The sequence below is a fragment of the Vombatus ursinus genome, unplaced genomic scaffold (genome assembly GCF_900497805.2).
Source record: "Vombatus ursinus unplaced genomic scaffold, bare-nosed wombat genome assembly UNPS02014785.1, whole genome shotgun sequence".
In the NCBI taxonomy this organism is placed as follows: Eukaryota; Metazoa; Chordata; class Mammalia; order Diprotodontia; family Vombatidae; genus Vombatus; species Vombatus ursinus.
The window spans coordinates 13,410,910-13,431,101 of NW_020954563.1; the positions used below are offsets into that span (position 1 = coordinate 13,410,910).

A 20,192-nucleotide genomic window follows, 5' to 3' on the forward strand; every position below is an offset into this window, starting at 1 on the left:
ATATACAAAAAATAAAGAATTGCCACATTTTGAGGGGATGGGGGAGATGAGACTTTCCCTACTTGAGCTGGGCCTTGAAGGGGTGTAGGGGTCCAGGGGGCAGAGGTGAGATGAGGAGGGCACGCCTTTGTGCCAAGGCATCCCCTGCGTCCCTGCACCCTCCCCCCCCCCACCTCCCAGAGGCTCCTGGGCCTCCCCCAGAACGACCTGCTAGCGCACAGCAGGGGGCCTGATGCCTACAGAGGTCTTCTCTGAGAGACATCTGACAGGACTATTTATCGAACCACCCGGGGCTGGTCTCGGACCCGCCCCTGGGTGGGCCCAGAGTCTGCAGCTAATCTTGCCCGCCCCAGGGTATCCTGCCGGTGTGTTTACTAGAGGAATGAAATGAGAGACCGGGGGGAGGATCCAGGGAGCGGCGCTGTCTCCGCCTGGGCTTCGGGCTCGCCCCCGCGCCTTGGGTCGGGGACGCGCCTACGCTGGTCTGGCCAGGCGCGCCCCCGCCGTGGCGCGCGCCCCGGCTCCGTCGCGTCGCCCGGCAGGAGGGCACTGTCACGCAGGCGCGTTCGCGCGGCGTGGGCGGCGGCGGAGGCGTCCGCGGCATCCTGGAGGGCCGGGGGAGACAGCGCGGCCGCCATTTTGTCCAGCGCTTGTAGCTGCGGCTCGGGAAGGGGAGGCGGAGGCTGGGTTGTGTCGCTCGTCCCGAGGACCCTTGGGTTGCACCGAGGTAACGCCCCGGGCGGGCGGCCGGGCAGGGGAGGGGCGTCTGGACGGGCGGCGGCCGGGTGCTCCAGGTCTCACCGCGGGGCCCCGGGGGCGGCCCGGGGTGCCGGAGGGCTCCGGGGCCGGAGCGGGGGGGCAGCGGACGGGGGCCTGCGGGGCAGCGCGGGGCCGCGGGACGGGGGCGGGGTGCAGGGGCGGCCGCCAGCCCTGGACGTGACAGCTGAGCCGGCCCGGGGCTGGCGGCGGTTGGGCCCCGGGGCTGCCGCTGAGACCCCAGAGCGGACGGGACCCCGGGCGGGCATGGGACCTTGGAGGTCATCGAGCCTCAGGCCCCTTCGTGGCACAAACGGGGACCTTGAGGCTCAGCAGGGATATGACTTAACCTAGAGAACACGGGTGCTAAGTGTCAAAGTCAGGATTCGAACCCACGTCCTTGGGCCCCGGGAAATAATGCCAGCGCCCCTGCCCCCGCGCCAGGCGCGGCCGCAGCCGGCTTGGAAGGCCCGCGGGCCGGAGTGCGGGGGGCGGTGAATGGGGAGGGGGACTATCAAAAGTAGCGCTCCCGCACTTGGCCTGCGCTGGGAGGGGCGGGGCGAGAGGAGATGCCCTTGCCGGGGTCCGTGGACTAGAGCGAGCTTGCGAGCTGGAAATTGCTGTGTAACCCCCAGCTCCCTCCTCCCCCAGCTCCCTCCTCCCCCACCCCGGGGTGTTTGTGTCTGTGTGTGTGCCCCAGGGGGTGGACGTGCTCCAGCTTTGTGCAAGCTGTCCAGTGAGCCGTATATTATTAAGGAAGCCTGACGCTGTTGATCCTGGAAAGTCACCCTTTTCCCCACGTTTGTTACGTCTTAAGCGTTAAAAAAAAAAAAAAAAAAAAAAAAGGCTTTCCTTGGAACCACAGGTTTTCCTCTATTGCTTTTTGTGAAAGAAAAAAAAAAGAGATTTCTGGTATTTCAGAAAGTATGTGAGGTAGAAGGTATGCTTTTGGTGGGGGGGGTGTTTGTAATTGAAGCCTTGTTTTCAGCCTTACCTGGCTCACCTGTAATCCAAAAATCACCCCAGGTCTCTTTGACTTAATAGAATTTAGTCTGCCTTTGCAGAGGTGATGATGAATTAACAAGGATCTGCTATTTGTATGATGACTTATTTAATTGTTAGGTAGAACGTGATATTGACAATGAACCAGACTTTCTCAGGGGCTGGAGCAATGACTTCTTAGTGACGGGACAAATATATTTCACAGATCATTATGATCATCTTAGAAGTCAGCTGATTCAGGCAATGCCTGACATCTAGTATTGTTTAACAATTTGCTGCTCTGCAGAAATAAACTCTTGCATATACATTTTTGTAATCCATTGGATGTAGCTTTCTAAGAGAGATACAGTCGGATCTGTTAAATTATATGCATAAGGGTGTTTAGGTTTACTTGATATGCCTGAAAATTTGAGAGTTATCTTACATTCTGTGATTTTAATTCTAAATAAAATCAAATAGCATAGTAATACCCAATCTGTCCTGGTGAAAGGCTTGAGGGCCTTAGTCCTTCAAATGAAAAAGGTCTGAATATTTGAAATAAAGCCTGAGCTTTATATTTATAATAAGTTAGGTAAATAAAGCTATACAATTTCATAAAGGAAGAGTCAGACTCTCTTTAGACTCTAGTCCAAACCAGTTGTGTTATGAATTTTGTTTTCTGCCTTCTCCACAATAGATTAGAAACAGCAAACTAGAAGGGGTTTGGGGTGGGAAGACTATTAGATAACAGGCAAGATGTGAACATTGCAAAGAAGGTTTTTGGTTTTTCTCTTTGGTGTTCAGAAAGTAGCTGTAGACCTGCAGTGTATTGAAACAGCACAAGCAATCCTTAGTCATCGAGAAAATAGTACAAACTTGACTATTTAAGAAGTCAAGGAAACATACAAGTTATTTTACAAAGAATTTCTGGCAAAAAATGATTTAAAATTAATGTTAACCATTTGTAGACTATTTGCAAAAAGAAGTTGATTGCTTTGATGATTGATAGCTGGCTTTTTTAAAACTCAAAATACACTTTGTGGTGTAACACTAATTGACTCATACACATAAATTATCACAAGTAGAACTGTAATTCATAAGTTTTTTTTTCCTAAACTTTTGGAATGTAATGGGAGAAGAGAGACAGCAGAGCTATGGCTCTACCTTACTATGGGATTTAGATCCGGAAGGTCCCTGTAGAGATCATCTAGTCCAGCCTCCTCATTACATATGAGGAAAGTAAGATTAGGAAAGTAAGATAAGGAAGAGATTTGCCTTGTCACCCAGGTTCTGAGTGTTAGAATAGGGATCAGATCCCAAGTCAAAATTGGGACTGTCTTAATTGAATGATTTTTTCTAATGTTTTTTGCTTGCTCTTTGGCTTTGGCTAGCTAAATTGATTTAGTTTGCATAATACCTTCCTAATTGGCTTCCTTCTCTATTTGTGAAATAGAGTGAAAGTTTTCTTTCCCCCTTTGTGCATCTTCTTATTTACAACTTAATGACCTTTGGCTTCTGAGCATACTGGCTCAGCCACATGGGAATTACAGTATTTGTATTTCACTCTCCTAGGTTAATTGCAGTGGAGAGGAGAAAGAGTTGGTTTGGACCTAAGGACTGAACTTGAAGGAAAATTCAGTTCAGTGGAAGATAGAAAAGGAATGAAACAAATATGGTAGTCAACAAGGGTTTATACTTAATGCTTACTATGTGTCACTTTGCTTGGCTTTAGAGTCAAAAATGAGAGTCCTTGCCCTCTGTGGGATTAGGACTATGTAAGTACAATCAAAATATATACAAAGTAAATACAAGGTAATGGGATAGGCAGACCCTGAAAGCTGGGGGATCAGAAAATGCCCCATATAGAATGAGTACTTGATCTGAGTTTTGAAGGATTCTGAGAGGTAGTAGCGAGGAAGGGGGTGCATTGCAAACAGGGGGAGACAATCTACACAAAGGCACGTAGATGTGATGAAAAATGTCGTATGAGTAATAATAGCAAGAAAAGCCAGTTTTACAGAAGAATTCTTGAAAGGGAATAATACATAAAGTTGGAAAGATATGTTGGAGTAAAGCTGTGAAGGACTTTAAATGCTAGAGGAGATGGCATTTGAATAGAGAGCCATTGTAATTTCCTGAGTAGGTGAATAAATATATGGTCAGTCTGGTGCTTTAAGAATATCAGTTTGACATCTTTTTGAGAATAATAAATTGGAGAGGGGAAATACTCAAGGTAGGAAAACTATATAGGTCATTGTGATAGTTCTGGGGGAGAAGTGATAAGGGTCTGACTAGGATATGGTGGCCTTTTGAGTAAATAGCAAACAGCTTGTAGAGGTGTGAAAGTGGAAACAAGAAGACTGGACACCCAGTTGGATGGTAGAATGTTTCATTTTGATAGAGATGGTGGGAGATTGGATATGTCCTGTTTGGTTGGATGTGGATAAGGAGATGTGGATGAGACCTCTTAAATGTGGCTTAAAAGCAGATAAAATGAGGGTGATTGTGTGTCAAATTACATTTTGCAAAATTCTTTGCAGAAAGATTTCTTCAATAGCTTTTTACTTTTTGGTCATTCTTATCTGTAATGCATATCCTCAGAGGATATTGAGGGCTTTAAACTCCCTGATATGTAGGAACGGAAAATAACTTCCTCATAATTTTTTTCTTGTTTAAATTATTTAATCTAGTAGTCCTTGGAAATAAAATTACATTACTTTAGGCTGAATAGCATTATGTAAATTATTGGAGGACAGAGGTAGCATTTGCTTGATACTGTTTGCCTTTTAACATTTGATTCATAGAAGTAAATAAAGCAAAAAGTGTTTATAATTATGAAGTGATAATACATATTCTCCTTTTTACTAAGTGTGATTATTTAAACCTAGAATATAACCTTTATCATTCCTCCTTTCCCCCTCTATGTATTTTGTTTACAGATGCGGCATTCAAAACGAACTCACTGTCCTGATTGGGATGGTAGAGAAAGCTGGGGTCACGAAAGCTACAGTAGCAGTCACAAACGCAAGAAGAGATCCCACAGTAGTACGCAAGAGAACAGGCACTGTAAACCACATCTACAGTTTAAAGAAGCAGATTGGTAAATGATTTGAATTAATAAAGTTGTGACACTTCTTAATGTAAATTGTAGTTTTTCAGCTTTTATCTTTTCAATTCAATGTCAAAAGTATTTATTGAGCATATATTGATCTGTGTAAGGTACCTGTGCCAAGTGCTGTGGAGTAATCCCAAGAAGCAAAATAAAATAAAGCATGCACAAAAAGATAGCTAATAGTGTAAAGCAGTATATCAGTGCTAAATGAGTAATACAAATAAGTACTTAGAGGAGGTGATAGAGTAGTAAGGAGAAGCTTTATGGAAGGAGATACAAATTGAATTGGACCTTGAAAGGGTAGAATGGAACGGAGAGAACGAATTCCATAATGTTTAGAATTATTGAAAGATCAGGATCCTTACGTTCTTTCAAGGTTTAACTTGCCCACTGAAGGCTGTGGGAAAGGTTTCCTAATCTTTCCAGCCATTTTGCTCAAATTACCCTGTATCATACCTATCTCTGTATATGCTTTATCTCCTACCCTCCTAGAATCTAAACTTGAGGGCAAGGATTGTTTTGTTTTGTTTTGGTCTCTAGTGCATTACGTGGTGCCTTTCACATATTTGTTGAATGGAAAGTATAGCAAACCACTCTAGTAATATGTAAGCCAGTGATTTAGGAAGAAAAAAAATAAACATGGCCTATAGTGGATTTAGAGCTGACCTCTAAATCAGGAAGACGTGGGTTCAAGCCCTGTTCTGATTTGTACTAGCTTTGAGACCCTGGGCAAGTCTTTTGACTCTTAAAGCTGGTGCTAATCTGCATTGATAAAGGAAGTTCTTCACTGGGAGCATTTCTTATTAAATGTGTGTGTGTGTGTATATTTACATGTAAAACATATACATGTAATATACCTTACACATATACATATATAAATATGAAAGCACTAGGCTAATCAAAATATGTATAAAGAAATCTTGGTTTTTACAAAATTTCAACAGTATTGAAACTTGTTTTATTTCATCCTTACTGGTATGTAGCGTTTGGGTAATGAGTTAACCAAAATGAGGTTTTCTGTAAACATTTTAAGGAGGATTGACTCTTTGAGAATTAAGCATCAGTTTTTCAAGAGTCGATGTTTAACTCTGCCTTCAGAGATTTCCTTTTCTCATATCTGTTTTGTTCTGTTTTGCTTTGATTGGGGAGAACCTTTGGGGAATTGTAGGTATTCTAAATTAGCCAGTAGGGGTTACTGTAGAGCAATATAATTTTTCCCCTCTTTCTCTTAAGTGGACTTGTTTTGTAAAACATTGAGCCTGTTCTTAGGCTTGTTCCAAGAAACTGTAAAATATGGTTCATAAGGCTTTCCTTTTGATAGAATTTTAAAATAGTAATGATAGCTCAAATTTATGTAGGCCTTAAAGGCTTACAAAATGCTTTCCTCAGAATTGTGTAGCGTCAAGTGTTATTCCCATTTTGCTGATGAGGAAATTGCGGCTCACAAAGATGAAGTGCCTTGTACACCCCTATTAAATGTCTAATCTCGGAATTGAACCCAAGTCTTAGGACTCATGTCCAGTCCTATTTTCCCTATACCACAATAACTTGTGACTATAACAATGATTATGTCAGATTCCAGTGCTAATACAGCTTTGGAGTTCCTCCATCAGACTAATGACTAATAAATGAAAAATAGTCTCTAGTGTAAAATTGAATAGTGAGAAAGTCTGTTGGGATTCTCAATTATTGTTGATTGCAGAGTTCTCCTGTATGCTCCACTGAACATGTTTATATTTGTATATATAAGAAGGAAAAGATTGAATAATGTTGGTTATGCATATTAGAAAATTATGTATTTCATATTTAGACTCCTTTACATCCAGCCCAGTAATTTTTTCACAGTGGCACTAAAGGAAAAGTTCTTTTGTGGTACTTGCTTTTCATGATGATGCCTTGTGCAGTTTTAAGTGTTTTTAAGTAACTTAGTTTATGTGCTTAATAGAAAAAAAAATCTAATCTTTCTCTTTAGTGAATGATTAATAATTCCACAGTTTAAAAAGGACTACTAGCTATAGAACAGTATACTCTTTTGTCTGCCTTAGCCATTTTTTCTCTTTTATCATGGGATCTGAAATATAGTATATAATATAGCTGTTCCGATTTTAAAATAAATTTGTTCCTTCTCTGTGAAATGTAAGACAATAAAAGATCCACAAGGACTTGTGAAATGCAAGCACATTTCTTCTTTTACTAGTCTGGCTGTGATTAAGAAAAATTCTTTTCTTTAGCAGTTACCTTTGGGAGAAATGTAAACTTAAATTAATTTGCTAGTTGTTCTTCCCTTGGCAAAATAGCTTTGTGACACCAGAAGCTCTTGGTATAACTTCTTATGTTAGAACTGCTATATCTGAAGCAAAAGAATGATTAGCGTGTACTTTAAATGTGTTTTCAGTCATTATTTGGAAGTAAGATCCTTAAATGAGAGAGATTATCGTGAGCGGAGATATGTTGATGAATACAGAAATGACTACTGTGAAGGATATGATCATAGACATTATCATAGAGACTATGAAAGCAGTTATCACAACCACTGCAGTAAATCTTCAGGCCGAAGCAGGAGAAGTAGTCCAAAAAGGAAGCGTAATAGACATTGTTCAAGCCATCAATCACATTCGGTATGATTGATTTTTTTTTATTTTGGCTAGATTCTTGTAAGAGCTCTTTATGAGCACAAGAGTTTGGGAAAGCTTCATTATATATGTAATTTTAATTGAAAATATGTTACAGCTGTATTTATACATTGTATGGATCCCTAAATGAAATTTTCTGTTTTGATTTCCATAAGTAATCCCTATCAACTAACACTCATTTATCTATACTTGTTCATTTTCAACAGGCCAAATCTTAGGTTTGATATAATTGATTTTCCACTTATTTTCAACTAATGCCAGAAGATATTTTGGTTTTGTGTTTATCATGTAAACATCAGCATAAACTATATTATAATAAAGTAAAGCACCCTTCTTTCCTATACATCCGAAACCTTCATAGAACTGAAAAGTTAAAGACATGCATCCTTTTCCTGAAATTTCAGAAAGCAATACAAAAAACTGCACTGGTGGTTAACTAAAACCTGTTAATGTGGAGATATGTAGTTCCACGGAACAGTGCTTCAGTGTCTGCAGCCGGCCTAATTGAGTTTCTGAGCATGGGTGCTGAATGTGTAATTTGTGATCTGAAAGTGTTGCCTACTTTTAAACATCTTCAGCTATTTCATGTGTCAATTTTAAATTTATTTTTTTCCCCAAGTGGTATTTGGTAGCACAGCATTTATTAGGTTGAACGTTGCAATTAAATAGCTTTTATTTTTCCCCTTTCATTTTATTGATGTATGTTTTAAAATATTGCTTGATAAGAGCTACTTTCAAATAATCTTGGCATTTTTAAACTTTTTGACAACTAAAGAACTCAACTCTCAACGCATAAGCTTTTAAATAAACCTGGTAGCAAGAGATTAGTAAATCATGACATTGCATTCTTTAAATTTCAGACTTCAGTTATATCAGTGTTTAAAGAAACAATTGTGTTGTTTTTTCTATTGCAACTTTAAGTATCTTATCTGAAAATCTGTTCCTTGCCATGTTTTTCTTCTGTAACATAAACTGTGCCCTGTGAATTTCTGGGGACTGAATTTGAAATTGCTCCTGCCAACTGTTCGTGGCCTGGTGCGTATCTGAATGCCTGAATATCTCCCCGCTGAATGAATTGCGTATTCTGCCCTGAATTCACTCTGATATATTGATTGGCTGGACGATCTTGGTGCTGCCCACTTGCCGTTCCAGAAGAGTCACCGAAGGAAAAGATCCAGGAGTATAGAGGATGATGAGGAGGGTCACCTGATCTGTCAAAGTGGAGACGTACTAAGAGCAAGATGTATAGAATATTTTTCAACACTTTTTTAACTTTGCAGACAGAATAATCTGTTAAGAATAGTATGTCAGCGGGGGGCTAAAAAAAACTCTTCATTGCTTTTTTGTTTTGTTTTTTGTGGGTTTGTTTGTTTTGCATTTCTTCTTTTTTGTAGAATTTAAATATTCCTATTCTAAAGTTTCAAAATAGATGATGGAATTTGAGCTTAGAGCAAGAAAGATAGTTGTATCTAATTGTTTTTGTAGCAGCTGACGATAAAATAACTTATTTGAGTGCTGAGACCTTAGTTATACATTAATAGTGACATTTGAAAATAATCTATATTGATAGCATTTTATTGTTTGAATAAGTTGATAATCAGTTGCTCTGAACTTAAAGTCTTTTTTTTCTTTACTTTAGATGAAATTGTTGCTACCTTGGGTGAAGGAGCTTTTGGCAAAGTAGTAGAATGCATTGATCATGACATGTAAGTTTTTCATTTGTTTTTGAATATTCATATGAAAACTGTGGGCTGTGTTATTTTGAATGGGAATGACTATTTACTTGTGAGAGTGATAATTGGGGTGTTGCTCTTTTTGTTTCCTGGAGAATAGACCAAATGAAAGACCAATTTGTTAATTGTGTTGGATGGATCAGATTGTGACTAGATATACTGAATCAGGTGGGAGTCTATGAAATTAAAGAGGTGTTCAAATCAGTGGCAGGTTAGGGACTAATGTTTCCTTGTCTTTAGTACCCTTACTCTAGGGGAGAGAGGTGTAGAGCTGCTCCACTGTCTGTTCTTGGATCCATTTGGCAGGGAGGTGAGAGGTATTGAGTGACCAAATATGTTTTGGGGGAGGAGGCAGTGAAAGATATTTATGTAGATTGCTCATAGTGATAGCAAACACCGTGCCCAGGCTAAATTTTTAGTCTCTCTTTTTTGGTTTTTATCATCACTGTAGGAAATCAAAGTATTTACTTCTGAAAACTGCTAAGTATGAAATGCAGTAAATATCAAAATGACTCATTTAAGGCAGCTAGCTAGAAGCCTTTTGGAGAGTGAATTTGTGTAGTATTTTACTTCAGACCTCAAGCACCTATGATTTTGTTGGTGTGGGGTGCTCCTTCCTTAAATGCAAATTGCAACACCTAGTTTGGTGGTCTGTATGCCTCATGCTTTTCCCACTCTCTCCCTGCAAAAGTTTTAGTCACCATACAACCAACCTAGTGATGAGTTTCAACAGATTTAGGTAGTTTGTTTCTTGGTTGAGGTCTTTCCACCTTAATTTAGGCCTTGCCAAAACTTGTATTCTACTGATATAATGAGTGATCTCCATGCCATAATGAGGCATTGGAGTAGATTTCAATGGAGAAATACTTTTAAGTGAGGGGAATGTGTGTAATCCTGCAAAATGTGCTATGAAAACTTACTTTAGCGAATATATGTCAGGGTTTAAAATAACCTATCTGCCAGTTTTCTTTTTTTAAGTAAACATATCAACATAAATTTCCCTTATATCTTGTGTTATTAAATAACATAGTTTTAAGCAAAGCTTTGGGTTGCTATGTTATGGTGGTCATAGCATTTTTGTTAAATAGAATTTGATAAATAAATGAATACTTGATTTTTGTTTTTAAGGGATGATACACATGTTGCAGTGAAAATTGTAAAAAATGTTGGTAGATACCGTGAAGCTGCTCGTTCAGAAATCCAAGTATTGGAGCACTTAAACAGTACTGATCCCAATAGTGTATTGTAAGTATGAATTTGGACTATGAATTGTCATGCTTTATGTAGGAAGCAGTATATCTATCCTGTGATCTAAAAATTCTTTTTATTTTGCTATGTATTTTCAGCCGATGTGTCCAAATGCTGGAATGGTTTGATCATCATGGTCATGTTTGCATTGTGTTTGAACTGTTGGGACTCAGTACTTATGATTTTATTAAAGAAAATAGTTTTTTGCCCTTTCAACTTGACCATATCAGGCAGATGGCATATCAGATCTGTCAGTCCATAAATTGTAAGTATGTTTAATATTAATTTCTTAGAATTTTAAGATAAAATTCAGGAATAAAAACTAACGAACATCTTTCTGTTTCTTGTAGTTTTGCATCATAATAAGTTGACCCATACAGATCTGAAACCTGAAAATATTTTGTTTGTTAAGTCTGACTATGTAGTCAAGTACAACTCTAAAATGGTATGTTGGCTTATAATAATTATGGTGTGATGTCTTTAACTCATCTTAACTTCTTTCATGTATGGTTAACTTGTAGTCTCTTTCAGAAACGTGATGAACGCACACTAAAAAATACCGATATTAAAGTTGTTGACTTTGGAAGTGCAACATATGATGATGAACATCACAGTACTTTAGTATCTACACGACACTACAGAGCTCCAGAAGTCATTTTAGGTTAGTAGACATTGAGATTGTTAATTTCATTATAGTTCATCAGTTTTCTGTTACATGTAGCTATAAGGAAAATCCTTGAGTACTTGTATAAACTGAGCAGTATGTTGACATTTGGTATACGTACCCATCTTTAGGGTGATTGTGTGAAGTGAAGTATGATCCCTGTAACATAATAAGTAGCAGATGGTTATATTTCAAGAATGTATACAAATCTAGATTATGGGCTCATTAGAATTGTACTCTTTTTGGCCAGTGAGTGACATTAACACGTATTAAGTTGTCAGAAAATCCTGGTGTTGAGAAGTATTTCTTTCTATAACGTTATTGGAACATAAGATTGCCACTTTCATAAGATGCTTTGCTGGGTGCTTTAAGGCTCCTCTTTTGGTAAATTGTGAAGCTTGATTTCATTGATTACAGAGTGTCAGCCCATGCCATCTGTTCTTTTTTTCCTTTCTCACACCTTCAGGTACAGTTATTAAAAAAAGTTGGGGATTCATGGATTACATGAAGTCACCTTTTTAACTTTCAGTGTTTTCCCCAGTTTTCATGTTTGCCTCTGCTCTTCTATCAGAGCTACTTTTTTCCTGGATAGTCTTTTGCAGTGGGTCTGCTTTCAAGGGGTAGTAGAAGGAAAGAGTACTCAATTGTCTATCAAGAAACCAGAGCCCTAGTTCTAACTCACTGTAACTTTGGTCAAATCACTCAGCCATTTTGTACGTGTTTCATCCTCTATAAAAAGAGAAAGTTTGAACTAAATGAAGTCTTAAGGTCCTTTCTAGCTCTGAAATTTTGATCTTACTAAGCCATATCTTTTAAGTTCTATAATCATAGATTCTTTTTCTTCATAAACATATTCATGTTGTTGATAGTCATTTTAATTTGTCTTTAAAATCTTTATTTTTAAAAGAAGCAGCTTCTCTTTAAGGATCAAAATAAGTTGTAGTTAGCTAAATTTCATTATTCTATCAAAAGTATAGATTTGGGAAATCTAGGTTGTGGTTATTCTATTGGAATTGTCACTGACATTGCTAGTTGTTAATGAATCTATACATATGTTCACACATGTATACATTTAATTATGCAACAGATGAACCTGAATAGTAAATGTTGGTTTTGAAAAAATGTTTAAAAGATAAAGTAACTTCTTCTTTTTTACACTAGCACTGGGATGGTCTCAGCCCTGTGATGTTTGGAGCATAGGCTGCATTCTTATTGAATATTATCTTGGTTTCACAGTATTTCAGGTAAGTACCTAATACCGAGAATATAATTTATTAAATAAATATGAGGACAAAAAGGTAAAAGTCATAATAACTGACATTTCAAAGCACTTTGTGATTTGCAAAGCACTCTTTGTACACACTCATTTCATCCCACAACAGATCTATGGAGTAAGAACATGAAATTAAAGTATTACATATTGGATTAGTAGTTAGTAATTTCATATAGTTTTTTGCTTGATCCTTTGGGGAGAGGGAAGACCTGTGTTTTCTTTCAGAAAGGGAACTTTTGTCTATCAGTGCAAGTTGGCAGCTGGTCAGTACTTTATATCTTACAGTTATATAGGGAATAGAGAGTTAAATGGCTTGCCCATAACCACATGGTAGTCTGTATCAGCAGTAATGCTCAAACCCAAACTCCAGAGCTGACCAAATTGCCTTTTTTATTTTTATACACACAAAATGGTCATCATCTACTTCTCATAGCACAATAGTTGCACAATTATGTGTTATGTTTAAAGTTGAAAAAATTAATTTACTTAGACTTTCAGTTAAAAAAAATCTTCTGAATTTATAGAGACCTTAACCTAGTTAGAATGTTAGAATTGAGTCTAGTCTTGACTGTGTATGACTATCAGACTGGCCTTGAACAAGTTACTTACTTAACCTCAGTTAAAGGAAGGGTGATTGTTAGTAGCTAATACATGAGTACTTACTGGATATTGGTCAAGGTCTTCCTCCAACTTGCTTCTTCATAGGTGCCACATACCAGAATATTGGTAAGAGTTTTTTGAGTGTATAGGGGGAAAATGGTTCAAGGTGAAAATATATTCAAAGCTGAATCTACTTAATCGTGGTTCTTTTTTAAACCAGTTTTAGAAATTTTGGAAGGATGAATATATAAATGAAGTAGTACCTATGATTTTAGGTATTGTGTTGACAGTCAAAGAATTAAGAGATTAGTAATATTTAGATTTAGTAGTTGAAGTTTGAATAAGATGCCTGCTTCTACTTTTAGTTTTGTTTTACTCCCAGCATATGGTTCCTGTATGAAAATTTTAGGTTTAGTGGTTATAAAGTGAGCTTTGATGTATTTTGTACAGTGAAGATTATTAGCTTGGATTATAAATCTGGTCTGAATTTTGTTTTAATCCTAACTTCTGAAATAATTCTTGAACCAAGTAACTTCATAAACACTTGATTTAGCATATAAACATGGTATTAGTAAAAAAAAAAAAAAGTTCTATATATGTACGATATGTAATATTTAAATGTTAACGTTTTACATATGTAATAATTACACACACACACACAATCCTTTATCGAATTAGCAGAATAATTGGATCATCCTACATTGTGTCCATATATATTGTGTGCATTTGTGTGCAATATTGACTTACCAACCAAAACTCTTTTAGTTGTGATATCAGCAATCAACAAATATTCATTAAGCACTTTTTACTGTTTGGAATAAAAATACAAAAGATGGAAATCCTTGCCTTTGAGCAGTTTACGTTCTACTGTACAAAATACAAAATGTTCACAGGTAAGTACATAAATAAAGGATATGTAAAAAGTTAAAATGATTGGCATGATGCAGGAGACAAGAGTAACAACTGTGGGGAAATTAGAAAAGGCCTCTTGAAAAGGCACATGAGATGATCCTTGAAGGGACAGGCAGTGAGGAACTAGAGTTTTGGAGGAGAGGATTCTATAGATATGGTAGTCCATGCAAATACATAGAGGCAGGAGATGGAATGTCATGTATGAAGAACAAGTAAGCCAGTTTGAGTGGATAGAAGAGTGCAGAGGGTGAGTAATATGTAGTCAGCCTGGAAAGTTAGGGTGGAGCCAGATTGTTAGGGGTTTTAAATGCTAATCAGAGAAGGTCGAATTTTATCCTTGAGGCATTAAAGAACTATGTTCCTTGAGCCAGGTAAGGAACATGGTCAGACCTGGATTTTAGGAATATTGGTCTGATAGCTTTGTTGTGGATGGATTGGAGAGGGGCAAAATTGAAGGCAGGCAGACCAATCAGAATGATATTGCAGTAGTTCAGGCAAGCAAAATGAGGGCCTGGTTGCTAGCATTCTGGGTGATTAGAAATGGTTATCTACACATTATCTCTGATTCTAGAAATTTTAAAAAGTAAAATTCTGCTGTGAATGGTTTTTAACTTGTGACAGTATAATTGGTGTTAATATCTTCATTGTTGAGGGCTAGTTGATTCTATGGACAATTTATAGAACTACATAAGTTTTAACAATTATTGCATGTTAAATCAATTTTAAGAAATACAGTAGCCATGGTTTTCAAGTTGTCAGGAGCCAGGATCAAGCAAAAATTATTTTAAGGACATGACTGTTAGGTTGTTTTTCAAGGATTGTGGTAAGTTGTTGAGTTTACATTGAACTAGCCACAGATTTCACACAGTTAATGGCCTCGCAGCTGAAAAAGAGAATAGTACAAGGAATATAATGAAGAAATCCTGTAGAGATTAATTTTCAGTTCAGGCTATAGGTTGATAAATGATTTCTAGGTAATTTCAGTATCTACATTAAACTTGTTCCTTTTTTAAAATCTGTACCTTCTATTGCGCCTGGGCCTCAATTCTCTACTTCAGAATTACTAAATCATAAAAGAGAGTTAAGACCCTTTTTGGGGGTGCGGGCTGGTATGGGCCAAACAACATGGCTCATAGAAAGGAACTACACAGTTTTGAATTTTTGGTTTGCAGCTAACTCAGCCCATTATCTAACATCTGATGTTTTCAAAACATTCTGTAAATTTATGATGGCTGTTTTAATGCATATATACAGCAAGGTAGGATAATTTTGATTTTGATTTTTGGCTTTCCTTTTTATAGACACATGATAGTAAAGAACACTTAGCAATGATGGAACGGATATTAGGACCTATACCAACACACATGATCCAGAAAACAAGGTAAGTATGATTCAAGACCAGCACTCTTAGTGGGTACATATAGTGGATTTAGAAGTAAGACTCAGTTTTGTTAAGAGTAGGATTCAGTGTCAAATTGAGGGCCCTTTTTAATGTGGTCTATCGTGCCAAGCATTGGAGACGGGTGACGGGGGAGTAGTGTGCCTGCAGACGCACAGGAGTTGGAGATAGAAGGCCATCTGTGGGAAATGGCAGGCCCATTTGATGTAAAGCAGTCTCTGCTCCATTCCAAAGAAAGTAATGGCCCCAGGTAGAAATACTTTGCTTTGTTTCTTTATCCCTGATGAGCTTTGGTACTGGCAATAGGACCTTGTTCTAGTAGTAGACTCTTTGAAAATTGCTATGACCAAAAATTAGTCAATTATCCTGGGCCAGCCTGGTGATATTTCACTCTAGTGAGGCTAGGAGATGTATGGTTTGGTGCCTGACCTGTCTGAAAACCTCTCCATCTTGATGTAGGACCTGTTAGAGCATGTGTTATGCTGTCATAGGCTTTTGTGTTCCCGTGGTTATTTACTTATATAATAGAATATTGGTGCAATAAGACTTTTACTTAGAAATAGAGCCTGAGTACCTTTAGCAATTAAGTTTCTTGACCACTAGAGCTATTAGTTTGAAAGTAGCTCAGGCTGATGTTTGGTTCCAAATTCTCAAGAGATCTGTCTTTATTTTCTTTAGCTATAGTGTGGGGAGTGTGCTTTCCTTAAGTACTTTAGGCTCCTGCAGAGAAGTAATTAGTCTAGAGGGTTAGAAGACACAGGCCTATTTCTTTTGTGGAGTATTTTGAATGATGATGTAGATTGATTAAAAATTTTGGATTTTTATGCTAGATCTTGTGGAACTTACAAATAACTTGGATTTTGATATAACTTATTTTGCTAATTAATGGTCAAACCTATACCCCAGAGCAATGGGTTACTAAGTGTGTGGTAGGCAGCAGGCTCATTTTCCACAGCTGTATTCTGAAAATTTTCATTGATTATTTGCATAATGGTACACAACACGTCCCCTTTGTGTTTTAATCTGACCGAAACAAAGTGAATTGAGGAAAAATATATGTGCAAAAACCTAACCGTTGACTATTTTTGTTTCTTGCATAGATTTGTATGATTGTAAAAGCAGGAGGCTAAGGCTGGAAGTTGGAGAAATATCTGTGAAAAAGAGTAAAGATAGCCACCAGAGAGGGGAAATTGAGCAGTCAGAAAGATGATTTTTTTCTGTGTAGATTGAGCTACAGTGCAAGAAAGCTATTATTAGTAACATAATAGTGCAGATGCACGCAAAAGATGGGTATGTTAAATTCACTTAAGCATTTTAAATTGCCTACTCTTTGCCAAGCACTGTGCTGAAGTTTAAAGACCTAGGCCCTATCTCAGATTCAAATTTGGGAGAATATAATGCTGACACAAATACCAGTTATACATTAGAGAGGTGCAAAAGAAAGTGCTTGCTTATGTGAGATTGGAAATGGGGAAAATTACTACTGACAGAATAGTGATGAAGAAAGATTGGATGGAGGAGGGTGGCCTTTGACTTAGATTTTTGGGAAAATGCCTTTAATACATAAAGAACCTTTACTTTATTAGCAGTTCTCATTATTCCCACCCTGGACTGTTGGAATAACTTTCTAACTGGTCTTCATATCTCCCATTATACCATTGCCAGACCAAACTTACCCATGCAACTTTTATGTCATTCCTGCTCAGAAAATCCTCGTTGTCTACACAGTAAAGTTCAAACTCCTTTGCTAGACATTTAAGATTCTTCATTAAGATGCCACTTTACTTTTCAGCCTCGCTTAGTTTGAGGTGCTTGTGGATAGGTACATGACACAACCTATGGGAAGATATTTGGTTCTGGAGCCGAGAAGTCAGGACTGAAGGTCTAGAGTTGGGAGTTACCTACACAGAGATTGAATTTAGAGCAGTGGGTGAAATTTCCTGGGGAGAAAATATATGTAGAAAAGAGGGCCAAAAGTATTCATTTTAATTGAGGGGAAGAAGATGAGACAGGAGTGGTTAGGAGAACCAGGGAAAAGTGGTATCTGAAGCCAAGAGAAGAGAGCACATACAAAGAGAGAAGAATGTTAAATGATCAACAGTGTTAAATGCAACAGAGTTGGAATGAAGAACCAGAACCTGTAGAACAGTTTATATAATGTTAATGTGTTGTAAGGACAATCAACTCTGAAAGACTTAGCAACCCTGATCAACATGATAACCAACTATAATTCCAAAGGCCTTATGAAGAAACATACTACCCAACCCCAGATACAGAGCTAATGGTCCAGAGTTCAGATTGAAGCACGTCTTCTTTTGCAAGGGGAAGGGAGTACTGGGACCATAGCTAATATGGGAATTTATTTTATATGACTATACATATTTATAGTGTGCTTTGTTTTTCTTATCTTTTCAATAAGTGGGGGAGTGAGAGGGAGAGAATTTGGAATTGAAACTAAAATTGGGGGGACATGCTGCAGAGGCGTTAAGGAAAATGAGGGCTGGGGTAGGGAAGAGGCTATTGGAATTCACTTCTTTTAGCTTCAGTTCTTCATCCTCCAAAAGTTCTTTTCAACTGTTATCCTGTGATTATCCTATGATTCTAAGAATGCTCATTGAGAAAAGTTCAGTAGAGCGATGGAAGCAAAAACTAGACGTTAGTGGTTTGAATGAGTGGGTAATAGGGAAGTAGGAGGCATCAGGTGTAGATTGTCTTTGAAATGTCGAGAACTTAAGGGGAAAGGGAGAGATGGTACAGGTAGCAAAAAAGATGAAGAATGATATTTTAGAATTTGAGAGACTTAAGTATATTTGAAAGCTAATAGGAATGAACCTTGGTAGATTGAAGATCCATGGTGGGTCAGGGAGTGATTGTGGTGTTCAGTGATTCTTAAAGTAAGGTCTTATGCTAAAGAGGAAATAGGATCAAGGGTACAGGTATTATAGTCTTAGTGAGTAGCAGGTATACCTTGTTATTCTTCTTTGACTTGAAAGAAAGGGTAGGTAGTGATACTTCAATGTTCAGAGTCACAAGGATGGCTATTGTGAAACTGCAGTGCTGAATCTTCCATACAGTTGACACTTAATGGTCTAGACCTAACGTCTTTGGTCCAAGAATTGCAGATACTTGATTTCTTATACTAGTGATGGATTGCAACTGCATCTTGGAGAGTGATATGTGTATTGGTGTTTGTGTATCCATATCCATACTACTGAAGTTAAAACTTAAAATTAGGTTTACTTACAGTGCTAAGGTGTAGTGAACTGAAAATGTTTTTTGTAACTGGAGTGAGCTTTTTATAAAAGTATTTTCTTATATAGCTGTCAGAATGTTTAATGAGAATTTTTATTGGTTTTTTTATGATCCATAATTTACGTTTGGTAAAAATTCGAACTTTTTCTTTTAGAAAACGCAAATATTTTCACCACAATCAGTTGGATTGGGATGAACATAGTTCTGCTGGTAGATATGTTAGGAGACGTTGCAAACCATTAAAGGTAAAATAAGTAGAGATACATTTTTCACTATTTGAATTCTTAAGCCCATCGCTTTCTTAAATACTTATTTTTTTTTTCTTTCAGGAATTCATGCTTTGTCATGATGCAGAACATGAGAATCTATTTGACCTAGTTCGAAGGATGTTAGAGTATGATCCAGCTAAAAGAATTACCTTGGATGAAGCATTACAACATCCTTTCTTTGACTTATTAAAAAAGAAATGAAATGTACAATCAGTGGTCTCACTATATAACTTCTCTAGCGGAGATTACATAAGACTGTGTCAGTCAACTAAGCATTCTAATATTTTTGTAAACATTAAATTATTTTGTACAGTTTAAAGATGTAAATACTGTATGTTTTGTATCAATGCCATATTTATCTTGTTAAGCAAGTATGGTCTTGATAATGAATGTTAATGTAAAAAATTAAAGTTAATTTTCATTTTTTAAAGAATTAGTTACCATTTTTAGAGATCTTTGGCATGGTAACATTTGTCCAGTGTAAATGTTGATCTAGTTTTCTTTGTAAATAGAGATTGATGCTTTCAAGTGATCTTTATGAGCAAGGGTGACCTTGACTACTTTATTTTTAAAATGAATATTCTTTATCAAAAACTTGGAATGTGAACTTTTTTTTTAAACCTTTAAAACTTCCTGTAATTGTTAAGCAGATAAGTATTGCTTTGATGTAGCTAAGTAGATTTTTGCAATTTAATATGCCAATGGTTTCTGATTCTTAGGGAATATTTTCCCTTATATAGCTAGGACATGTTTACAGTTGACATTTTATTAAATTGTAATTTTTTTATTTAGTGACATTGGCCATGGTGAAATTTTGCAGGAAGTAGGAAAGGCTTCTATTTTGTTCAGTATTCATTTTAAACGAGAGAGAGAGAGAGAGTGTGTGTGTGTGTGTGTGTGTGTGTGTGCGTGTGCGCGCGTGCGCGCGACCTCACGGTAGTTTAATTACCCTCTTATTAGGGTACAAAAGTGGAAGTGAAAGAAAAAGTAAATATTTTTAGTACTTTTCAGTTGGGCTTCCAGAAGAAATCTTAATGATTAAAACATTGAAACATACTTGCGCTAACAGAGAAAGAATTTCCATTAGAAATTATGGTATGTAAGACATAATGCGTGGAGATGGGAACTCTGGTACCCAACTAAGGAAATAGTACTAATTCCTTTGTAGTTTTTAACTTGTAGATATTTTACTTGTGTCCATCTTCATGTCTGTAAAATGAAAGACCATAAATACCTCAAGAACATATTGTTGACCCAGGGTATTAAGCAGCTAATATTATTTAATAGGATACACTAAAAATTTCTGAGAAGTAAAAGGCTTAATTAGAAAACTTGTTTAACAAGATACTAAGGCACCCCA

The 20,192-nt window shown here is 37.5% G+C and overlaps 1 protein-coding gene across 3 annotated transcripts; it reads left to right on the plus strand.

Annotated features, from left to right (window-relative positions):
• Nucleotides 1-613: 613 nt before the first annotated feature.
• On the plus strand, nucleotides 614-19,391 carry CLK4 (CDC like kinase 4). 3 transcript variants are annotated; one of them, XM_027867296.1, is made up of 13 exons: nucleotides 614-727; nucleotides 4,677-4,837; nucleotides 7,245-7,467; nucleotides 8,635-8,725; nucleotides 9,122-9,188; nucleotides 10,344-10,460; nucleotides 10,562-10,728; nucleotides 10,814-10,908; nucleotides 10,995-11,124; nucleotides 12,289-12,371; nucleotides 15,214-15,293; nucleotides 18,718-18,808; nucleotides 18,893-19,391. In XM_027867296.1, the coding sequence occupies exons 2-13, from the start codon at nucleotides 4,677-4,679 to the stop codon at nucleotides 19,031-19,033; spliced, it is 1,446 nt and encodes a 481-aa protein (XP_027723097.1). In that variant the 5' UTR covers nucleotides 614-727; the 3' UTR covers nucleotides 19,034-19,391. The 3 variants fall into 3 exon arrangements, with proteins under 3 accessions (XP_027723097.1, XP_027723098.1, XP_027723100.1); XM_027867297.1 differs by lacking the exons at nucleotides 7,245-7,467; nucleotides 8,635-8,725; XM_027867299.1 differs by lacking the exons at nucleotides 614-727; nucleotides 4,677-4,837; nucleotides 8,635-8,725 and having other exon boundaries at nucleotides 7,380-7,467.
• The last annotated feature ends 801 nt before the right edge of the window (nucleotides 19,392-20,192 follow it).